General features: G+C 45.4%; 1 protein-coding gene across 2 annotated transcripts in view; it reads left to right on the top strand.

Moving 5' to 3' along the window:
- CDH26 (cadherin 26) overlaps positions 1 to 23,848 on the top strand; it is a 36,052-nt gene extending 12,204 nt beyond the window's left edge. Inside the window, exons 4-17 of one of the 2 annotated variants that reach the window (XM_037877146.2) lie at positions 196 to 357; positions 3,172 to 3,319; positions 5,272 to 5,438; positions 5,612 to 5,740; positions 9,669 to 9,854; positions 10,040 to 10,308; positions 11,190 to 11,332; positions 12,801 to 13,034; positions 13,727 to 13,948; positions 17,320 to 17,450; positions 19,379 to 19,447; positions 20,046 to 20,099; positions 20,820 to 20,906; positions 21,645 to 23,848. In XM_037877146.2, the coding sequence (XP_037733074.2) occupies positions 196 to 357; positions 3,172 to 3,319; positions 5,272 to 5,438; positions 5,612 to 5,740; positions 9,669 to 9,854; positions 10,040 to 10,308; positions 11,190 to 11,332; positions 12,801 to 13,034; positions 13,727 to 13,948; positions 17,320 to 17,450; positions 19,379 to 19,447; positions 20,046 to 20,099; positions 20,820 to 20,906; positions 21,645 to 21,836 (2,193 nt within the window). In that variant the 3' untranslated portion in view covers positions 21,837 to 23,848. The remainder of the gene's footprint in view (positions 1 to 195; positions 358 to 3,171; positions 3,320 to 5,271; positions 5,439 to 5,611; positions 5,741 to 9,668; positions 9,855 to 10,039; positions 10,309 to 11,189; positions 11,333 to 12,800; positions 13,035 to 13,726; positions 13,949 to 17,319; positions 17,451 to 19,378; positions 19,448 to 20,045; positions 20,100 to 20,819; positions 20,907 to 21,644) is intronic. The other variant, XM_043527173.1, reaches the window with a different exon arrangement.
- Positions 23,849 to 24,111: the final 263 nt, after the last annotated feature.

The raw sequence follows: 24,111 nt of genomic DNA, 5'->3' as shown, positions 1-24,111 counted from the left end.
TAGTAGCTAGAAACATCCTATGATATTTACTCTCCCAGAGTGTAGAGTCATATAACCATGACTACAGAAATGTACCAGATCAATATGTTGTCCTGAACTTTTGGCAGTGTTTCTTTAAAACCTTTGAATCCTGGTGCTGAAACTTAATCCTTATGATACAGTTAGCATTTCACTAATACTCCATTTCTTTTGTAGCTGTTCAACAATGTGTCATATAATATGTCCCTACGATATTTAATCAGTGGACCTGGTGTAAATGAATCTCCTGAGGTTGGGTTGTTTTCTATAGGAGACGATGCCGAAGGACATGTGTACGTACATCGTACCATTGACAGAGAGAACACCCCCTATTTTAAGGTAAATAGAGTTTAGAAGAACAGTTAAGCATATGGCAACTCTAAATTACTCTCCTAGTGCTAAATGTTTCATGTGAAGGCGAAAATCCAGTAGTAAATTCAAGTCTGTATTTGTTTGTTACTTTCTAGCTTAACTCTTTTGATAATAAATATCATAAGAGTTATCATAAATATGTCAATAAATATCTGCATGGCCAATGATCTCCATAAAATTGCTTAAATTATCTAAACATTGATCAGTGTCATTGTCTAGCCTTTGTGTCATGCTTGAAGTTCTGCAAACCCAGAATTTTACTCCTTGCATAGCTACAGTGACATTGCTATGAATCAGCATAAGCAGTTCTAAGGAAGCATGGCTGAACAAACATCCTGAAGTCTAAGGTTCTTGTTGTACACCTCATGATAAATTGCAATTCTAGCAGCAAAGTATGAGTTGTAAAACCATAAACTATTGATCTGTAGTACAATCCTATTGCACTGTTACTGTTTCTGGAAGCAAATTTTTGCTGATGTATAAAGGAAGTCAGTGATGAGCTGCCAAAATCTTAACAACCAGTTCCCTCCTCACCCCACAAGGGGGTCGTGGCCCACGGGACTCCTGCCCCATCCAACCCCCCGAGTTCCTTGACGCCCCCCACCCCGGGACCCCTGCCCCATCTACCCCCCCTCTCGTCCCCTGACTGCCCCCAGAACTGGGCAGGAGGGTCTGGTGGGCCACCGTAGTGGGTGCCCACCCTGCCCCTAAGAGCCAGGGACCTGCCAGGGGGCGAGGTGGGGAGTCCCAGGAAGCATCCGGCAGGTCCCTCTGGCTCCTAGGGGTGGGGTAGCATAGCTAGGGGGCGAGCAGGGGGAGCATCTGCTCCCCCGACTGATCACATCAAAAGTGGCGCCTTAGGCACTGACTCTGTGGGTGCTCTGGGGCTGGAGCACCCACGGGGAAAATCTGGTGGGTGCAGAGCCCCCACCGGCAGCTCCTTGCCCCATGCCTGGCCCCTGCTCACCTCTGCTCCGCCTTCTCCTCCTCCCCTGAACGCGCCGCCCTGCTCTGCTTCTTCAACCCCCCGGCTTCCCGCGAAAAAGCTGTTCGCGCGGGAAGCCGGGGAGGGCTGAGATGCCAGTGTTGCGCTCAGGTCCAGGGAGGCAGAGGTGAGCTGGGGCAGGGAGCGGTTCCCCTGTGTGCCCCCCCCTTCCCGGTTACCTGCTGTGGCGTGGGCAGCCCTCCTCGCGCCCCCCCACCCCAGCTCACCTCCACTCTGCCTCCGCCTCCCTGGGCCTGAGCGTGAAGCCGCCACTTGCTTCTCAGCCCTCCCAGGCTTCCCGCGCGAACAGCTGATTCGCGAGAAGCTGTGGGGGTGGAGAAGCGGGGCGGCGCTTTCAGGGGAGCAGGCGAAGGTGAGCTGGGGCCGGGCGCGGGGCGGGGAGCTGCCGGTGGGTGCTCTGCACCCACCAAATTTTCTCCGTGGGTGCTCCAGCCCCGGAGCACCCACAGAGTCGGTGCCTAAGGTGCCACTTTTGGCCGGTTGTTAAATTTAGAAGCCCTTTTAGAACTGGTTGTCCCGGGCTTCTAAATTTAACAACCAGTTCCAGGGAACTGGTGCAAACCGGCTCCAGCTCACCACTGAAGGAAGTATTGATATTGGTCGACAGAAAATTTCTTCTCCACTTGTATGCAGATGTCAGAGCTCAGTGTTTGGGTACCATAACCAAAGGATGGCCTCTGTATGCAGGGAGGCTAGGCATTGTGAACCACCCTCCAGATGTAGAGTTGGGCCCTCTTCTACTACATGAGTTATTGTCTGGAGTGCTGCCCCATAAGCACGGTGTGGAGAGGAAACCAGGCCAAGCTGGTGCATAGTTGCAGCAACTCTGAATGGGCCAGAAAGAAGCCTGCCAAGCCTGGTCCACAATCTACACCATTTATAACATTCATAAACCAGTCGGAGAACACTTCAATCTCTCTGGTCACTCGATTTCTGATCTCAAAGTGACTATCCTTCAACAAAAAAAACTTCGAAAACAGACTCCAACGAGAGACTGCTGAATTGGAATTAATTTGCAAATTGGATACAATTAACTTAGGCTTGAATAGAGACTGGGAATGGTTGATTCATTATAAAAAGTAACCTATTTCCCCTTGTTTATTCCTCCCCCCCCCCCCCCCCCCCCCACTGTTCCTCAGACGTTCTTGTTAAACCCTGGATTTGTGCTGGAAATGGCTCACCTTGATTATCATACACATTGTAAGGAGAGTGATCACTTTAGATAAGCTATTAGCAGCAGGAGAGTGGGGTGGAGGGAGAGAAAACCTTTTGTAGTGATAAACACCCATTTTTTCATGGTCTGTGTGTATAAAAACATCTTCTGTATTTTCGACAGTATGCATCCAATGAAGTGAGCTGTAGCTCACGAAAGCTTATGCTCAAATAAATTGGTTAGCCTCTAAGGTGCCAAAAGTCCTCCTTTGCTTTTTGCAATCTACACCAAGTGGACCAGAAGGGAGGTGCAGCCATGGCCTCCTGAATTTACAGGATGGGTTAAGATTCTCCCATTGCTGGGTTATTTTGCGCAGCTGCATTTCCATTTTATCTATGGATTTATTTTTACAAAAAGTCTAGAACATTTACCATGTTTAGTTTTTAAATGCAGAGGATAATTGTTTTGAGTTATACTAACTTTGCCAAGTGAAGCAACTTGTTGTTAGTGATGCAAAGCAAAAAAATATTGCCAAATATGTTTATAACTGAAATAGCTTAAAGAGATTTTCTGTGCAATTCTGATGGCTAACTTTGTTTCTGTATTGATATCCATTACTCAGATACGTTTTGATGTTGCACATAGAGTGACTGGGAAGATAGTGGATAGATCTTTAATTTTCATTATTAAGATTAAAGACATTAATGATAATGCACCCAAGTTTCCCAAGGAGGAATTTAACATTACTATAAAAGAAAACCACAATACAGGTAAGTGCTATCTAAAGAAGCAATTTTTAGTGGCTTGTGGGTTTTTTTCCTCATCTATAGTTTTTATTCCAATATACATTGGTATAGGGATCGAAGGAACAATTTTCCATTTCTGTTGGAATCATAAGTAATGTACAGACAGGTCCCAATCCTAATAACAGGTACCTACAGACTATGACTATCACATTGCCTTCAGTACCATGATACATGCTGTTGTTTTCAGGCTTGGGCCCTATAGTAATTCCTTTGCTACTATCACCTCTGATTGCAGTATGGCAATCGGATTTAAGTCTTACCTAAAGGAAGAATTGGTCTGAAATCAGTTTCTTATAAAGAATGCAGCAAAAAAGGGAATGCAGTTTGGGGAGTCATTTTTATCATGCAGCTTAAATGGTGTTGCAAAGCTTGAGGCTTAAAGTCAGCTATTTTCCTAGACCAGAGAAGGTTCATAATGAAAGCCCTGCATGAAGTGTCTTAGTTTGCATCTGAGAAGCTATAATGCCAAAGTTATTGTCTACATTAACTTTAAATACACAATGGTAGCACGTTATACATAAACACCAAATATCTTTAGCAAAACCTCCAGAGTCCTTGAGTCTGGTACCTTTTTATCAGTCAAAACTTGCACAAAACTGTAGAGAACTTAAAGAGATGGGAAGTAGACAGGGCCAGCTCCAACCTGGAAATAAAAATCCCAGGTCATACACTGCTGATGTCAATGGCAAAACTCACATTGATTAGTGGGAACAGGTTTAGATCCTTTGTACATAATTCCAATATCCCTTATCTCCATATGTAACACAGTCATTTTCAGCAGTAGAGCTTTCAGTGTTCCTGGCAGGCATTTAGTGGGCTAACTTCTGCTGCAGGACTTGGAAGCTGATAGGGCCCTGCTCTTTACAGGAGGTGCTGAGCATGTTGCAGGATTGGACCCTTTCATCCTTACAGATAAGAACATAAAAGCTACCATACTGGGTGATATGATGGTCCATCTTGCCCAGTATCATTTCTCTGATAGTGGCCTGTACCAGAGCTTCAGGGGCAATGAAGAGAACAGGATAATTATGGAGTGATCCATCCTGTCTTTCATTCTTGGATTTGGATAGTCAGAAATTTAAGGTCATCTTGAGTATGGGGTTACATCTCTGACCATCTTGCCAAATAGCCATTGACAGACATATCCTCCATAAACTTATGCAGTTCTCTTTGAACCATGTTATACTCTTGGCTATCAGAACATCCTGTGGCAATGAGTTCCACTGATTAGTTGTGCATTATGTGAAGAAGTACTTCCTCTTGTTTGCATTAAATCTGCTGCTTATTAACTTCATCAGGTGACCCCTGGTTTTTGTGTTGTTTGAAAGGATAAATAACACTTCTCTATTCACTCCTTCCACGCCATTCCTGATTTTATAGATCTCTATCATCCTCCCTCAGTCATCTCTTTTCAAAGCTAAGCAGCCCTAATATTTTTAGTTTTTTCCTGGCATGGAAGCCATCTCTGAACCTTTTCCAGTTCCACTAATGAACCAGATGATAAACAAAAAATGGAATGGGGTGTGCTTGGAAAGAACAGTGATGTGAACACACAGTGTGAGGCTGGCTGGCAGCACTGCTAGGTTAGAAACTAGTGAATGTTTTGTAAAGAAATACAGAAATTCAATAAATATCTTTATAGTGTAGATCTCTCCTTCAAATTTGTGTCCCTAAATGAGCTAGAGTAATTATAACAGCGGGAGAGGAGGCAGGAGCTGCAGAGGAAGAGAAACATAAGTGGCAAACCTCAGTCCAAATGTGGAGAGAATATGTGGAGGCACAGAGGAGTCTAGTGGATATGCAGAAGGCCTGGGGTAATGAGGGGAAGTAGTAGAGAGGGATAAAGGTCATTAGGTCCAAGCACATCCCTGTCAGTAGTGAGCTCGTGTAATAAATGCTTCAATTCGTCATCCTAGATGAGCCAGTTTTCCAAGTGACAGCCCTTGACAAAGATGAAGAAGACACGGCTAATTCTCGGGTGACCTATTCCCTTACTACACAGACACCCAATCTGAAAGAGCCCAGATTTAACATCGATCCTACCAGTGGTTTGATAGTGATTTCAGGATGCTTGGATTATCAGGTGAAGTACATAATATGATATATACTTGCCATGTGTAAATTTAGGTTCATATAGGAATCTGTGGAGTAGGGAGAGATTCACAAGTATAAATAGTTTAAAGGATCAATTTTGTAGCAATGACCAGACACTTTTTCCTAACCTATATGTTGGAAGTTAATTAACTTGTTTTTCAGACTGCCAGCTCTTTCAAACTTCTGATCAAAGCCAGAGACCACGGTACCCCACAAATGTCATCTCCTGCAACAGTTAACATTGCCATTGAAGATACAAACAACCACCCGCCTGTATTTACCAAGGAAAATGTAAGGAAAAAGGGCAGCTACTTTACTGAACCATTCCAAGATGAAGAAATTTCAATCCTGCCAGGTGCCGAGTACGCTCAATGGCAAATTAAGAGTGCTTGGCACCTTGCAAGATCAAGCTAAAGTATATATGGATGTGGGTTATTAACACAACAGCACTAAGATTCGGGGGTTGTGATGGATACTCAGCTGAACATGAGTTCCTAGTGCGACACTGTGGCCAAAAAAGCTAATGACATCCTGGGATGCATAAACAGGGGAATCTCGAGTTGGAGTAGAGAGATTATTTTGCCTCTATATTTGGCAATGTGTTACTGCTGCTGGAATACTGTATCCAGTTCTGGTGCCCACAGGTCAAAAAGGATGTTGATAGATTGGAGTGGGTTCGGAGAAAAGCCATGACAATGATTAAAAGCTTAGAAAACCAGCCTTTAGTGATAGACTTAAGGAGCTCAATCTATTTGGCTTATCAAAGAGAAGGTTAAGGGGTGATTTGATTACATTCTATAAGTATCTATCTGAGGTAACACGTATATAATAATGGAGTCTTTAGCAGAGAAAGGGATGATACAGCTGGAAGTTAAAGCTAGATAAATGCAGACTGGAAATAAGGCATACATTTTTATTGATGAGAGTAACTAAGCATTGGAACAATTCACTTCATTACTGACAATTTTAAAATCAAGATCAGATGTTTTTCTAAAAGATCTGCTCTAGGAATTATTTTATAGGATTTATTGTATTATATTATTTATTTTATATTTTATAGGCCTGTCATATAGGAGGTCAGACTAGATGATCAGAATGGTCCCTTCTGGCCTCGGCATCTATGAACGGCAATAGAAATCTCATAAGTGTTGACAGGAAGACAATTGACAGGATGTCATCAATTTCAGTGGATTCCCGTGTACTGATATTGGCTTCTCTAAAAGTTTTTGTGCCATTTCTGTAATTAGGTGCTATTAAAACAGCATTTACATGTTGTGGAAAAGTGGACTCACTGCTGTCACGCCCTCTTTTGGCTGGGCATGGCATAGCAGGCTCTCCTCATCTAGTACCCCTTACCAACAGCCTCTCCGACCCTGCAGCAGTCTGAGTCTTCTTGTGACTCAACCCTCTGGCCAGGCCACATTTAGTCCCATGCCTTCTGGAGTAACAGAAAGTCTGATAAACAACGGAATGGCAGCCTCAAGCCAAGTCTCCGTCCCAAGTCCTAACAAAGTAGTCCTTCCACATGTGGTCTCCAGGACCTTTTCTGGGGGCCACTGTGAAAGCAAGACCCTCCTTCTTCTCTGGGTTCAAGTCTAGGGACCCTGAAGAAAGCAGCCAAGCTCCATCTACTCAGATTCCTTGCTGCTTCCCCAGGACCACTTCCAATCTCAGCCTGTCCACAGACTTTTCCCACCAGCCCCTTTCTGCGCTCACTGTGCACCTGCATGCCTCTCAGGCACCCGCTTCTTTCAGGGCTCTGGCTTGTAGGATTCTTCCCTGGAGTTCTTCACCAAATCCCAAACCAAAAGTACATTCTGACTCACTTCCATCCCTCCCAGGCTTGAACGTTAGTCCTTCACAGATCTTCCCTGGTACTCTACTTTTCAGCTGAACACTGACACCCCAGCGCTGCTTCCCAGGAATCTTGCCTCCATTTTAAGATGCACCACACAAACTAACTCCCCTCCTGCAGCTCTTCCCAATTCTCCTCTCTCCTGACTTCTATCAGACCATTCTCAGAGAGCAGGAACTCCCAGCCTCCTCTCTCCTGGCTCTCTCTCTGAGTTTTCTCAGTCCTGACTCTTTTCCAGGTGGATCTGCTAATTGACCTACTTAGCACCCCTCTGGGTTCCAGCTCCCAGGCTCTTGTTAATCCTCTCAGTGCCAGTGTGGGGTTTACATTCTCAAATGCATGTTATAGAGTCAATTAATTTTAATATAGCCAACAACCGGAAATGTTGATTGTGAACTGCTTACATAAAACAATTCTGGTAGTGATCCATAATGCCTTGTACCCCTGGCTACTTATGAACCCTCTGTATATCCCATTGTGGTAGTTAAGTTTTGCCAAGTTGTTTCTACTGTCAGTTCAAAGGATAAAACTCTCTCTAGTACCAGCAGCAGGGTGCTCTCAGGCGGGGGTTTGCTATGACAGTGGGGCCAAAGAACCAAGCTTGCCTAAAGGAAAGTGACTGTTAAAAGGCTGTGGATTAATGAACAGTTACCTTAGAATTCTGGAAAAGAGCTCAAACTTATGGCCAGAGTTAGTCTGAGGAAGTTCCTGATGTGTGATGAGAACCTTGTTTGGGAACTGGACGTGTTGATATATATCTAGGCTGGTTTCTGAGTAAAGATTATTTTAGGTAGATGTAGTTCCTAGAAGACTCTGGAAGGAGCATAGTGCACAGCCTGGCCTGAGGGCTTTATAAAAAACCCAGAGTGATTCTGAGGAGAGTGGGGCCAGTTTGAGTGCTTATTGTTTTGTTTCAGAATCAGGATCTTCCCTTTCCTTTGTTTTCTTCTTTCTTTCTGCTGAGTTATGAGTTTCACCAGGCTGATTACAACCTACTGGCATGCAGGCTTAATGTTATTTGAGTTTAACAATGCATCCTCCACTGTTGTGGATCTGGAAAGCATCAAATGCGTTCTCTGCTGGACCTGAGGCTGGGAGAGAGGCTACCTCGTCCAAGAACTAAGGAAGTCCAGAACTCTTCTCCTGAAGCAGGCTTCCTGCCCTCTAAGGGACCAGAAATTCTCTCTGCTTGAGAAGAAGCCATGACTTTAGTCTGAGCTGACAGTAATTATAGCCACCCAATCTCCAACCAGCATACTCTTTCCATTTCCCCTCTGCTGTCTCCTCCTTTGTTGTTTGGTTTTGGGGAAAGAATTCTGAACAGTTTATGAGTCAGCTGAGGATTTTAGGGTTCTAGTCCAGTTAATAAGAAAAGGTTAAAACTGGTTTTGTAACTTGCCTGTTCTAGTGAATGAAAGTGGGAGGCTTGACAGGGTATGTGTGGGTATTAAGAAGTTAGGGTGCAGACCAGGAGAAAAGGGTCTTACGTTGCTGCACTGGCCACAAAGTGCACAAAAGAAACATCTGACTAAGACTTAGCCATGGCAGACCTCTGCCTATGTAATTCACTCTCCCAGGATTGTTTGCTAGAGTTTGAAAGCTTCAGGGCACAGAGCAAAAATGCACCTGTTCCAGCAGGTTTCTGCGTGAGGTTTGGGCTTTGTGGAGGTAAAACATGCTGGTTAAGTTCTATGGTCCTTTGTAGCCATTGTGATTTGTTCACTCCAAATGGGTGACAGGGTTTATATTTATGTGTGGTTTCAAATGGTATGAGAGGCACTGTGGGGTACCTGGGGGTGGAGAAGCTGCAATGGTCTCTGGCAATGGATGGTGCTTTAGATAAGCTCCAGGATACAAGTGTAGATTCCACCACCCTTAGTCACATTGTGTAGGACCTTGTTTCATGAGTAGTTTAACTGATATAAGTGAGTCAGCTTGCAGAGTAAAATGCTATTTTGTCTGAGTAAGGGAGGCATCATTGAGCCCTGAACAAAAAATTAAAATTACCAGCAGAAGATACAGAATCTGATGGAAGTAACTATTATCATGGAGATATTTACACTGTGCAGAATTATGTCCCCACCCAGATCTTCAGAGATTACTCAACCTCAGGCCATATCCACAGAGCCGCTGCCATCCTGGGGAATGGGGTCCTGGAGGAAGCTGTAGGAGAGGCCCTAGTTTTGCGTCTACACTAGAGCTGCACTGCCAGGGAGTAGGACCCTAAAGCTAGGGCAGAGGAACAAGGCCTCTGTGAAGTGGATCTTCAGGGCTTGGAAGTGTGATGGGAACCTGGATTGATGGACTAGTTCAATGTGATGATTCCTGGTTAGACATTGCTGAGACAATCCTCTTTTTTTTCAGTATCAGCTGCAAATTGCAGAAGGCAAAGTAGGGCCAGGAGTGTTAAGGCTCCAGGTGGAAGATCAAGATTCTCCAAACACACCTGCTTGGAGAGCAAAGTACAATATAGTGAAAGGCAATGAAAAGGAACAGTTCATCATTGAGACCGATCCTGAAACAAATGAGGGCATTTTAAGTCTCATTAAGGTAATGTTACTGAAGCCGTGGATTTGTTACAATATGGCATTTGGAGCATGTACAGATTGATTGCAATGTTAGTAGTTGGAGCTGCTTATAATTTGGGATCAGTTACTGCTCTCACTTTTCGAGAGATGATCTTTCCACAGGAAAAGCCATAATTTCTAATGGAAGCTTCTCTTTGGGGTTGGCAGCCTGTGGACTATGAAGGTGACTCAGAGAAGAGACTTGTCATTTCTGTTGAAAACGAAGAACCTTTATCTTCGTGTCACAAAGGAAAACCGAGGAGCCCTCCTGTAGTCCCCATTAGTGCATCTGTGGCTGTGAAAGTCCTAGACACAAATGATGCTCCTGAATTTCACCCTCCCACGCTTGCTTTTCAAAAAGAAGAAGGCGTGAAGCCTGGGACAAGGCTTGGAGTATATTCTGCTGTAGATCCAGATGTGGTGCCAAATAAGATAAAGTGAGTGGAGACACTATAAATTCTGAGCTGGGGAAATTGTTAAGGAACATAAAGGAAAGAGCTTTTTAACTTTAACAAAGAAATCTCTGCTTAGTGCAACTGTTCTAAACTGTATATTGGATCACTAGACTGACTGGATACGGCCAACCCTCCAGACTTAGGGCTTGTCTACACGACCCACTGGATCGGCGGGCAGTGATCGATCCAGCGGGGGTAGATTTATCGCATCTAGTCTAGATGCGATAAATTGATCACTGAGTGCTCTCCTGTCGACTCGGGTACTCCACCAGAACGAGGAGTGCAAGCGGAGTCGACGGGAGAGGGAGTGAAGACACTGCGGTAAGTAGATCTAAGTACGTCGACTTCAGCTACACTATTCAAGTAGCTGAAGTTGCGTATCTTAGATTGATCCTGAACGGTAGTGTAGACAAGTCCTTAGACAGGAAATATCTAGTTCTGCTTTTGGAAAAGTAAAAATAATGATTCAAATCATACAGTGCTTGCTTGGTCAAAACTCCCATTGACTTCCTCACAATTGAACTGGAATGGAGACTAAACTATCATCTCACCCTTAACAGTGGTTCCTCCAGGCTCTAGGTGAGGCATATTAGCACTGGTGTGGGGAATCTTGCATTGCCACCAGCTACACTGCAAATGTTTTGGCTGATAAAAAAAATTCAGTCCCTAGTGAAGCCACCCCACCTCATCACTTTTCATCAACAAGAAACATTAAACAAACAAACAAACAAAATAGTAAAGTCCCAGAGTGGAAATATCTGAGGCTTAAAAAGATACCAGGAGATGTAATGGAGCTTGTATTTGAGTGCCTAAGACATTTAAATAATTGTGTGGCCTTGGGTTTTTTGTCTTGTTTTGTTCAGATACAAACTAGTTCATGATCCGTCCGGGTGGGTGACTGTTGATGAGAACTCTGGCATTGTTACTGCTGTGAAAGAACTTGATCGGGAATCCTCCTACGTGAACAACAGTGTTTACCTCATCATTGTTCATGCCATAGACGATGGTAAGTTTCTGCTCAGATGGTAGCAAATGAGACAGTTTCTGAGTGTGTGCTGTGAGTGTTAGCATCACTGTAGAGAGGGATAACAGGTCCTGCTACTGGAAGAATAGTCCCAGTAGAGGAAGAATGGGGATACTCAAGTCAATTGCACAGTGATAAGGTCTTCAGTTGTTGATGTGTGTCTGAAAGGGCTTGTCTACGCTGGCAATTAACAGCGCCAGTGTAAACAGTGCCCCAGCGCTGGGAGCTATGCCCCTCGTCGAGGTGGTTTTTTTAGAGTGCTGGGAGAGCTCTCTCCCAGCGCTGTGCCGTGACCACACCAGGCATGTTGAAGCACTGCCGTGGCAGTGCTTTAGTGTTGCCAGTGTAGACTAGCCCGAAGTCTATCTTTTCAGAACTCCCTGCTTGTTTTGTATCCAGAATGCTGCTCATTTGCATATTTGTTCGGAGGATCAGATTTTCAGTGACTCCTGTCAAATTCTCCACGCACATGTGTGAAGGATAAAAGCACAGCTACCATCACAATATGGCAAATAAACATTGAAAGAAAACAAATTTCCCAACACCCTCCCGCTTAAACCCTTCCTGCTCTAAAATGAGCTCCACTCTGTCTCCTAATCAGTGCCTCAAGTGAGCACCTGGGAAAACAGGTCAGACTTGTATTGTGCCCTAAAGTTCACCAGATCTGAGCTCTAGAGCACCAAGGGAGCGTGACAAGTGGAGGCCCCCCTCAGTGAGAACGGCCCGCTACTAGCCTCACTTAGCAGACAAGGTTGCTGTCAGCTCAGGCACCTCAGATGATTGCAACTGTGTTGGGATCTTACAGGGGGAGAGGTGGGGCATTGCAGGTCTCAATCGACACCTCTGATTTCACCCAGACACTAATCAGCTGCAGTACAGATGATGGATTACAGGGTAGGGCAGTGCTACAATCCCTCATGTACTGATGGGAATGGAGGCACAGAGATGGACTGACTTGCCCAAGCTCACACAAGAAATCTATGGCAGAGCAGGTGTCCTAAGTACTGGACCCTCCACCTTCCTTTTGTACTTCCTTCTGTAATCTCATAATTGGGGCAGGAGACTGGGGGAATGAGAGAGAGGACTATGTTCTAGTCCTGACTGTGACCTTGCTGTGTGCCCTTTGGAAATGCATCTAACTCCTTGGTATCTCCCCTAACCCATCTGGAAGAGAGGATGATGATATGTATCTACTTGACAGAAGTATCAAGGGTTAATTGATTATTACTGGCTAATTGATTATTACTAATAAAGCATATTCTCAGGTCAAAGACACACTATGAAATGATTGACCATGAATCTGAATGGAGGATCAGTACAGAAAATCCGAATGTCCTTACATCTTGCTAATGTATTTACTTATACAGGGACTAATAGGAAATGAATTGGGCAGGGGAATCATGTCAGACTCTTGCCAATATCTTGGCCAAGCTCTGTTTTCTCCACCTAGGCGTCCCACCGAAGACGGGTACTGGCACCATTCTGCTTTATCTGTCTGACATCAATGACCACATGCCAACATTAGTTACACGTTCCTTGGAAGTTTGTGACAAAGCAAGACTGACTCCTCTCATCATAAAGGCAGAGGATAATGACTCCCATCCGTTTTCTGGTCCTTTTACATTTAAACTCGCTGATGACTCAAAAAATATAAAGCAAAACTGGAGATTAGGAAAGAGTTTTGGTAAGTTCTTCCTCCAACACACCCTGTGAAACTCCTGCTCACTTCGTCATCCTGTCACCGTTTAACACAGGCATAGTCATATTTACCATCTGTTATTTATTCTCACTTCAGTGTTTTCAGTTCTGCACTCCTACCTCGGAATATATTCAGAGTAAGTCCACTCTCACTTCAGTGGAGTCACTCCAGAGTTACACTGGAGTAAACTGAGGTCAGAATCTGCTTAGATGTCTTTTAATACAATTGTCCATGATTATAGGCTCAATAGAATTTTGTACCATTCAACTTTCTGCTTTGAGGCCTCTAAAATCTCACATATGGCAAGAAACAGTTTTCTGCTGGGATCATTGACACCATTACTATGGAACTGAAAGCATTACACGTATTGGAAAGTGATCTCCTATTTATTGGATAGAGTTATCAGGTACAGGCAGGCACTAAAACACTGGCACATGCAGTTATCCACTTTGTGCACACTGTCTGGGTAGCGGTGTGTGCAAATTAAACACCAAATAGTGAACCTAACCTCACTGACGTTCTGTCCCTTTGTGCTTCCAATCAATTTCCCCACTCAGCTTGTATAATTCAGAAGGGTTCAAAATGGAAAAAAGCCACTCCTCCATCATCACTGTGCTTTCAGGCTGTTTATTACTTTTTTACACAAGGCTCAGGAGTTCTTGCCTTTCTTCTTTTAGGTGACTCAGTTGAACTTTTAATGTTGAGAAGCCTCCCACGTGGCAAATATTTGGTGCCTCTCCTAATTCTGGACAGGCAGGGATTCTCTATGAAGCAGAATCTGTCTGTGAGGCTCTGCCATTGCCCAGATGGACGTGTATGTGAAGAACCGAACTCCGTGTCAGTGAGTCTTGGAGGTGGCGCCATTGCTGTAATTTTGGCAGCTCTCCTGTTATTTCTAGGTAAGGTGCCTCCTAAAATTTACCCCTCACTTACTCATCACCTGGGTATAAGATCTCATGGGAGCTGCAACCTATTAATATGTGGCATATTGTACCTGCCTTTAAAAGAAACAAGTGGCAGTAAAATGGCCATTTGACTCTCTTAATAGGTGTGAGTGCTGTAGCGGTGGAACTAAATAACTGTTCTTTTGTGTCACCACGATTCAGTGGTCTTATTACATTCTGGAGCCACCTTCGCCTTGCGGTGGGAACCATAGCTGTGCTCGTGTAACGACCACTGCAGACTTCATCTCCAGCAACCAAGAGAACAGTCTGTTAAATGCTTTGGCAGAAATGCCATGATGTGCAGCACAATGGCAGATGGTATCCAGTGCTGACAAATGAAGGGTAATGGACATTGGAAGGGTTTATTTAAATGACTCATATGCATGGGGGGGGCACTCTAAATTAACTGTAGCGTCTCAGGAGAAGGACCTGGGCTTTATTGTGGAGAGCTCAATGGAAACCTGGGTCAGCATGCAGTCATGATCGAAAAAGCAAACAATATTCGGCTGTATGAAGAGTTGGTTAGAGAGTAACACAGTCAGTTCTACAATGGCATCACACAGGGAGCTGGGACACTTTCATCTGGAATAGTGTGTTTGTCTCAAAAGTATAATGAAAACAGAAAGGGTCCAGAGATGAGCAGTGGAAATGAACAGTCCTGGAAAGTCTTCCATCTGAGGAGAGAGTGAAAAGCTCAGGGCTGCATATTTTAGAGAGGAGATGAGATGAAGGCGGCGTGTGAAATGTATGTCACATGCTCCTGCTGACCCTTTCTCATATTAGTATGAGGGGACATCCAACGAAATGGAAAGGCAGGACACTTGAAATGGATAAAAGAGAATTCTCTCTTTTACAGCATGTAGTTAACCTCTGGAACTCACTGCCACTGATATCGTTGAGGCGAAGAAGAGTTCTGTAGGGAGAGAGAAAGTTTCAGTAGAATATAGGCACCTATAAGGATAGTGAGAAGATTCCTGGATGAAGTTAAAATGTATAAGGATAAAACTTTTGGCATTAGCCAAGCCCTAACTATTTGGGAATAGATATGCAGTGTTGTTGCAGCCCTGTCAGTCCCAGGATATTAGAGAGAAAACACGGATGAGGTAATATCTCTTGTTGGGCCAACTTCTGTTGGTGAAAGAGCCGAACTTTTGACCTTACACAGAACTTTTGTTGAGGTCTAGGAAACATACGGAATGTCACAGCTAAGTACAAGGTGGAACAGATTGTTTAGCCTAAGTTAACACAGATTTCAAGGGACCTCCAATCACAGGGGGAAAGGAAAAGTGGGGGAAACTGGGAGTGGGGTAGGTTTTGTTGGTGGGTTAGAGATAGTTTTAATAAACCATACATCCAGTGTCTCTATTCAATCCATGATTTTTAGTGTCTAGCAAAGTTATGAATTAAAGCTCCCGGGCTTGTCTTTAGATGGTGTTGTGCAGGTTTCCTTCGCGGATGAGGACTGAGAAGTCAGGTATAGAGTGATTACTTTGTGATTACTTACTTCATCGGATGAAGTGGGTTTTAGCCCACGAAAGCTTATGCCCAAATAAATTTGTTAGTCTCTAAGGTGCCACAAGTACTCTTCGTTTTTTTTGCTGACACAGACTAACACGGCTACCACTCTGAAATTTGTGAAAAGTGTTATTATTGAGCATTTTAGTGCATTGAATGAGGTATACGACATATTATGGTATCAGTGGAGGTAGGGGTTGATCATTGCAGCAGCGGAGATATGTCTGTGGGTTTTGCATCTGTTCTGACAGGGTCTGGTGCAGCTGTGAGTTGGTGTGTCCTAGTCTGTGGGGATCTTGCTTCTGATGATGAGCTTGGAGAGGCTGGGGGATTGTTTGAAGGCCAAAAGAGGGCATTCAGGAAATATTTAATTCAGGATGGGGTCCTACTGAGTATGGGTTGTAGTTATTTGATGCCTCTTATGGGTTCCAGTATGGGTGGTAGGTGACAGGAAGCGTTGTGCGGTCAGAGGGTGTTTTATTTCTGTATTGAAGCAGGCTCTTTCTGGGCAGGTTCCACGATGTGATCCTCTTCTCTGGTGGAGTGTTCTTGTTTGGTGAAGGCAGTTTTCAGTGCGTTAAGGTGTATATCCTGGACTTTCTCCTTGGAGCATATTCTGTGGTATCTGAGTGCCTGGCTGTAGATAACAGCTTTCTTGGTGTATTTGAGGTGGTTGCTAGATTTGTGGAGGTAGGTGTGGTAATCTGTGGATTTCTTGTACATAGTTGTCTGTAGGGTTCCATTGCTGAAACTGACTCTGGTGTGCAGGAAGTTGATGCTAGTGCGGGAGCGTTCCAAAGAAAGTATAATGGACAGATGGTGGCTGTTGAAGTTGTGGTGGAAATCTATGAGCGAGTTTAAGTCATCTATACAGAGGATGAAAATATTATAGACATATCTTAGGTTTATCAGTGGTTTTCTGATGCATTTGTCCAGAAACTCTTTTTCAGGTGGCCCATGAAGAGGATGGCATATCGGGGAGCCATCCTAGTACCCACGGCTGTTCCCATGGTTTGGGTAAAAGGTTTGTTGTTGAATGTAAAGTTGCTATGGGTCAGGATGAAATGGATGAGTTTGGCGATGGGTTCAGGTTGGAGATCTGAATGTTGTCCAGTGGCAGCGATGCTGTCATTGTGGGGGATGTTGGTGTACAAGGAAGTGACATCCATGGTGGCAAAGATGGGGTCCTGAGGGAAATTGTTAATGTTGTGAAGTTTGTGGGTTGGTTGTGTCCTGGAGGAAGTCTTTTTGTGTGGTGACTGGTTTGAAGATGGTTTCTGGGAGTCCCAATATTGCTTCACTGAGAGTACTGTTGCCAGATATGATGGGTCGGCCTGGGTTCCCTTGTTTGTGTATCTTGGGAAGCATGCAGAAGGTCCCAGTGGTGGGTTCTTTGGCGATGAGTTTGTAGAGTTTCTCTTGAAGTTGTTTGGGGAAAGGATTTGATGACATCTGTAAATTCCTGGGTAAACTGTGGTGTGGGGTCTTCTTTGAGTTCTTCATAGTAGGTGCTGTTGGAGAGTTGATTAGACAGAAATTTCCCATAGCGGCAGGATACTCCTGTTTCTTGCACCTTCCTTTGAAACATCTGGAGCGGACCATTGTCAGTGACAGGATGTTGAGCTAGCTGGACCCCTGGTCTAGTCCAGTCTGATGTTTTCTATGTCACCATTCATTCATTCATGTTTCAGAATAAAAAAGATCTGAAATCTGATCTCTACATTCATAGAGCTCAGTGAGGTGCCTGTGGGGCTGCTTTGAAAGGCTGTGAGATGTCAGTGGCAATTCTGGTCATTTTTTTCCTGTTTCAGTGGCAGGCTGTCTTCTGCTGCTGTGTTTGTGTGGGTCTGAAAGGAGGAAAAGCCAAGCCAATCTCCCTTTTGAAGAAGGCAACCAGACTTTAATCAAGTACAATGAAGAGAGTGAAAACTTTTTGTCTCAGGTGAGCAACTGAGCATGTATCCACCTTCCTATTGTGAGCATCCTGCCAACTCGATACCTGTCTGCCCAGATTATCAACCACCTGGTCTTATCACTCATGTCACCTGTCACTTGGTGTTGAGCAGAACACTCCTCCCTTTCTCAGCAGAATGTGGCAGGAAAATGACCATCAGTATTACCATGGAGTCATAGACAGTCCCCATAGATTCTCCAGTCTATCTTGCCACCCAGACATACTTGACTTTGTGATTAAAAGGTCACAAATCAAAAATACACCATATCAGGTTGCTCCCAGTCCCAAGAGACCAGTCACTTACCCCATATCAATAGGTACTCCAGATCATACACCAAAGACAACACTGGCAGCCAATTCTATAGTAAACTAACTATACTGCCAGTTTCCCAAAAGTCTTCTCAGGATACCCAGATTGTCTCATAGAATCATAGAATATCAGGGTTGGAAGGGACCTCAGGAAGTCATCTAGTCCAGTGGTTCTCAAACGTGATCCACCACTTGTTCAGGGAAAGCCCCTGGAGGCCGGACCGGTTTGTTTACCTGCCGCGTCCGCAGGTTCGGCCGATGGCAGCTCCCACTGGCTGTGATTTGCCGCTCCAGGCCAATGGGGGCTGCGGGAAGGGCGGCCAGCTCTTCCCTTGGCCTGTGCCGCTTCCCACAGCCTCCATGGGTCTGGAGCGGCGAACCGCAGCCAGTGGGAGCCGCGATCGACTGAACCTGCAGACACGGCAGGTAAACAAACCGGTCCGGCGCGCCAGGGGCTTTCCCTGAACAAGCAGCGGACCGGCTTTGGGAACCACTGATCTAGTCCAACCCCCTGCTCAAAGCAGGACCACTCCCCAACTAAATCATCCCAGCTAGGGCTTTGTCAAGCCTGACCTTAAAAACCTCTAAGGAAGGAGATTCCGCCGCCTCCCTAGGTAACCCATTCCAGTGCTTCACCACCCTCCCAGTGAAAAAGTTTTTCCTAATATCCAACCTAAACATCCCCCATTGCAACTTGAGACCATTACTCCTTGTTCTGTCATCTGCCACCACTGAGAACAGTCTAGATCCATCCTCTTTGGAACTCCCTTTCAGGTAGTTGAAAGTAGCTATCAAATCCCCCCTCATTCTTCTCTTCTGCAGACTAAATAATCCCAGTTTCCTCAGCCTCTCCTCATTAGTCTCTGGCGATCTCTGCTTTGCATCTGGTACACTTCTCTGTACTCCAGAGATCAAGGATCTTTTCTTGAATCCATCTTTAATAGCTTCTCCTGACACAAAACAAGCTGACAGTGTCTCTACCCATTTGGGCTTTTCCTCAGACAGTGAGTGAGGAAAGGATTTTGAGTCATTGACCTCCAGTCATCACATACTATTGCCACTTGCTTTGAAATTAGCACTTTTCTGTTAAAGTCCTTCATTAGCATTCCACAAGGCTTCTTTGAAGGGTTATTTAATTACAGGGGTATTTACAATGTAAATGTTTGCTATTACATTATAACAGGCTACAGATAAGTTAAAAAAATGCATGTAACATCCCATTTTCATTATGCTTAAACACCAAATACATTCTTATACATTTAACAATTACTTTGATCAATACTAATACACAAGTGAATTGACGTGGGGCTTTGGCATGAGCTGGCACCTGGTCTGCCAACGTCACAGATGTGCCTAACACGCGGCCTATGACATGAACCACAGTGAAAAGAATAACTTAAGACAGCCCCTATTTGAAAATAATAAACCTTTAACTAAAATGAGATTGCACTGCCATTCGAAGCACTGTGCTTAGTCACCGATCATTGTCTGAAGCTGACGTTTCTCAAGATTAGTCTCCATTCAGAATAAAACTATTTTACCTTACAAGATTCTTACCTGTCCAGCCAGATAGTTTAGCAATGTGAGATTGTTGTTTGTCATTGTAGGATGTAAATGTAATGGCACCATCTTCCTCCCTTACATCCAGTCGAGGACACTGTGACCAAGGTCTATGTGTAAGTACACTCTACAAACTAGCATAGAGTATTTTGTGTGTGTGTGGGTGTTGGGGGGGTGGGGGGATGAGAGGTTAACTGTGGTGGGTTTTATTAACCCAGGGATCTCAACTCAAATCACCAGGAGGGCCACATGAGGACTAGTACACTGGCCCGAGGGCCGCATCACTGACACCCCCTGCCCCCGGCCCCATCCCCACTCCACCCCTTCCATGAGTCCCCACCCCTGCCCCACCTCTTCCCACCCCTTCCCCATCCCCATTCCAGCCCCTTCCTCAAAGTCCCCACCCCAACTCCACCCCCTCCCTGCCCCTATTCCAACCCCTTCCCCAAATCTCCACCCCTGCCCTGCCTCTTCTCCGCCTCCTCCCCTGAGCACACGGCTCCCTGCTCCTCCCCCTCCCTCCTGGAAAGCACTAAGTGCCGCCAAACAGCTGTTTGGCGGTGGAAAGTGCCTGGAGATAGGCAGAGGAGCGGGGACGTGGTGCGCTGGGGGGAGGGAGACCGGGGGGGAGCTTGGTGGCCCGCAGGAAATAATATTTATCCCTAATAACTTTCCTGTAATCATGCAACAGTTCCCTGTTTTTATTTTTTAAAGGGTGCCAGCACAATGGTCCAGTCCAGACCAGTAAGCGGCAGCCACAGTTCCCATGTAAGTAGAATGCCTTTCACTGTGTTATGCTCACTAATGGGCTCCACAAACTATCTCTGTCTGGGGACAGGTTAAAAAAAATGCAAAGCATAACGCCTTTATTTGGATAGCATAACCCTGAGTTGGTAAACTTCACTTAAAACACTAGGCCTTTGTGAGTAAGGACTACTTGTGTGAGTAAATATTGGCAGGATCAGGTCCTGGCTTTGGTGTCTTTAACTAAAAGGAATGCAGTGAATTCTTTTGATTCACCATGTTTATGATAGTCGTCCCAAAGGACCAACCAAGACTGGGGCCCCATCATGCTTGGTGCTGTACAAACACAGTGTAGCAGATGGTGCCTGCCCAGATGAGCTTGCAATCTAAATAGACAAGACACGTGTAACACCGACAGACCCCAGTCATCAGCAGGCAAGATTGAACCGGGGACCTCTGGAGTTTAGTACATGAGCCTCTACCTCATGAGCTAAAAGCCAACTGCCTGTTAGCTAAGGCTGTAGAGCAGACTCATTTTTACCCCTCTCTGTCGAAGTGGTCTCGGTGCCACTAGATGGGACAGGACACCACACCTAGGAGGTGTGTGGGTTTCACACGCACAGGAGAAATGGCTATACCATACAGTGAGTGCCGAGGAATTTGTTCAGACCAGAATGACACTTGTAAAATCTTGATGGAGGGGCTATGGCCTTGCCGAGGTCCAAGGCTTTGTCTCTCTTTCAGGGGGTCCAGTATTCTAGGCACGTGGAAACACTCCACAGAAGACCCCGCAATGAGATGGTACGAACAGTGGGTGACACATTGAATCAGGTAGGGAATGGCTGGTTTGGAACGCCGTGGTATTGTCCGTGGGTCCGGGCTGTGGAGCACGGGCTGCCGTGGGAACTTTCCACTTTGGCTGCAGCTGCTCGTAGGAGAGACACACCTGCCGGGAATGGCAAAAGGGGCTAAGGTGTGTAAAACGGGCATTAACTCGCAGCAGAATCCAAACCCCTGGCTGAGAGCAAGGTACGGAAGCGGGGGGAGTGTGAGGAGGGGCCACTTACAACGCTCTCTGAGCCTTTGCTGAAGAGTTCGTGTCTCCAGCACTTCTTGCTGTGCCATTCTGGTCACCTACAAGTTACCTGGACGCTTGTCTGTCCATCACATGTGCACCTTTTCCTTTCGGGACAGGCACTGGGCACTGCAGTGCTTCCCATTGCAGGTGCATAGGTAAAGCCAGGTTCCTTGCTCTTTCTGTTCTGTGCTGGCGGGGGAACTTGTAATTTTTCATGCTTTTTGTATTTCTTATGATAGCTTCCCTGTGCTATTCTATTGCAGCGCTGCTCCCAGGGCGCTCTTTGGCATAGCTGATGTGCCTGTCTGCATACTGTGCCTTAAAGGGGCTGGCTGGTTGGGTGGGAGTGACGAGTATTTCTTACAGTATCACCATGGGACTTCTTGCTGACCTGCTACTTATGATGAATCCCACTGGTTTCCAAAGGGGTGTGAAAGATGGAGTCTCCAGGGAGATTTTGTTTTCTTATGTGTTCCCTTTCCCTTCCTCAGAGGCTCTATCACCTCAGCAACCTGGAGGAGAACATGGTCATGTACCAACCTCACATATATGCCGAGGAGGGAAAGCTAGAGATAAGCGGCTCCTTCAGTTCCCTGCTCACTGTTGACAATGAACTGCCCAAGGACTTCTTGGACACCGTGGGACCAACGTTTGCTGCTTTGAGTGAAATCTGCAGGAAATGATTTCAGTCGCAGCCGGTCTCATAGGAACAATGGAATGGTGGGGACCTTTTTCCTCCTGCCCCCATGAGATACAGAAAGACCTGTCATTATTGTCAGCCTGCCATTGTTTTGCCAGCACTGAATATTGTGTCTTCATCTTCTGTGTGGAGGGGGTAGGGCAGCCCACGAATTGGAATGTCGGAGGAAACCAGGTCACCAATTGTTTGGGCCCTGTATCATTCTTGAGTTCTGCAGGTATCTGCTCTCACCCCTCAGAGAGCTAGAGATTGAAATAATCTAGAAATAGGATGGTGTTTTAAAATCCATGGTGTTTGACGCCCATGTAGGGCTGTAGAAGTGGACGAAAAGCCACCATCCTGATGATATTTACAGTAGATCTGCTGGCAGTTCAGATCACAAACCAAGCACAAATTCTGGTAAATGCTAGGTTTTTGATTAATAAGACAGCGAAGGTCGTTTCCAGCTAGTCCTGAATTTGTGAGGCAGCTGGCTCGTCTTCCACCCAGAGATGCTGGCTCGCACCCATTTTGTGTGGGCAAAGCCTGTCTTTGTACATTCAAAATAGGCATCAGTTCACTTCTGTGGGTCCAGGCCTTTTGCATAAGCGAGCATGCAGAATCTGGAGGTGGGCCCTGAAAGTTTCCCCTGTATGGCTAGAGAGGAGCAAAGTCCTAGCAGTGGCTCAGTACCTGGGGTGGTTTGCTTTGGCAGAGCAAATAGACGGAAGTGCCCACAAGGCTCCCAACCAGAGCATGCTAACTGAGTAACTTTCTGGCTGCACTGTTCCAGGGACATGCTGAGCTCTTCGCTGGGGCAGATGCATGCTGGTGAAATGGGAATCTTGGTACATGCATAAGATGATCTGAGGGTGCGGGAGAAAGGTCTCTCAAAGATTGCAGTACAAATACATCCATTCAGTGAAATGCTAGCTTGTCAGAGTGTAATGGACTGGCCAGTGTGTGGGAGACCCACTTGAACGTACATACATGTGTTGCCTCCAGGGTCTGGAGACTCACAGGGGATATATCAGCAGCCAGTCAGGGGAGTAGGGGATTCTCCTTCAGCTCCTGTGGGATAGCCTGTATATTGGGAGCAGGAGGAACAGAGCTCTGATCTGTGCTGCCTGGTGCAGCATAGCTGGTGTCTGCTTGCTGCGGGTATGTGACTTGTTACAATCTGACAACAGTGAGCGCAGAACTTAGTCTTGTTATGGACAGATGAGCACAGCGTCTTGTCCTGTCTGAACAAGGATCTGCCTGGGTGGGGAACATGTAACTCTTTTGGGGCAGGTGACTTTCTGAGTCTGGAAGTGGATTTTAATTGACACTAGTGAGTTTGTTAATGACTTAGATGTTTTCTTTTGTACATATACTTTGGGGAGTCTTGTTGGGAGATAACCTCATACGTTCACACACACACACACACGTATGTATACACATATATAAATATGTTGTAATACGTTATAGGCTATTTGAGGCCTAGTGTGAGTGAAGTGCGCTTGACATGAGTACGTGGGTTGTGTGCTGGCAACAGAAGCAAGGATTTAAGGTTGCGAGCGGCCAAGGACTGTTCATGTGAAACAATTTGTTGTGTCCAGGGGAAAGATAAAGAATCAGCAGAAAAGGGAATAACATTGGTGGTGTTGTCATAGCAATGTATCTGTTACAGCCGTGGACAAAAATTGCGGGAAATGAAACACCTTGGATTATGCCCAGGACGGAGTTGTGGGTGAAAGGCCCAGTGAACAGAAACAAAGGACTGTTGACATGACGGAATGGACTATACATCTATATACATCTGCAACTTGGAGTCAGACATCGATCCAGGGCCCTAATTTTGAAGAGGTGTGCTAGCCTGCTCCCCATGCCTTGATTGATTGGAGCGGACCTCAACTGGCCATTGGGACTTGGTTCTAATCTTCAGACTCTGGTGCAGTATGTTTAGGGTGTGAATGTGGAGTGAGTGAGATTTATATTGTAACCAATAAAAGTATTTAGAGTATTATATACGAACACTGTGTCCAGTATCTGCCTGCTCCCCCATCCTGTAGAGAGGCCTCTATCAGAGCCTAACGGTCTGAATCGGGCTTTTTATGTATCTAAAATAAACACATGCTCCTGCTCGTGCGCGACCCCTGACCTCCTCTCACAAGTGCCCCCATGTGGAATTCTCTTCTGCTTGATACCCACCCAGGTCCATCTTTGCTACACTTCAGGGCAAGACTCAACCCTTTATGTTCCTGTTCACATTGTCCTGTGTCTTTATGCTGTTTACT

The sequence above is a fragment of the Chelonia mydas genome, chromosome 13 (genome assembly GCF_015237465.2).
Source record: "Chelonia mydas isolate rCheMyd1 chromosome 13, rCheMyd1.pri.v2, whole genome shotgun sequence".
In the NCBI taxonomy this organism is placed as follows: domain Eukaryota; kingdom Metazoa; phylum Chordata; order Testudines; family Cheloniidae; genus Chelonia; species Chelonia mydas.
Note: the sequence above shows the minus strand (reverse complement) of the source record. Positions and strands in the feature narration are given on the sequence as shown.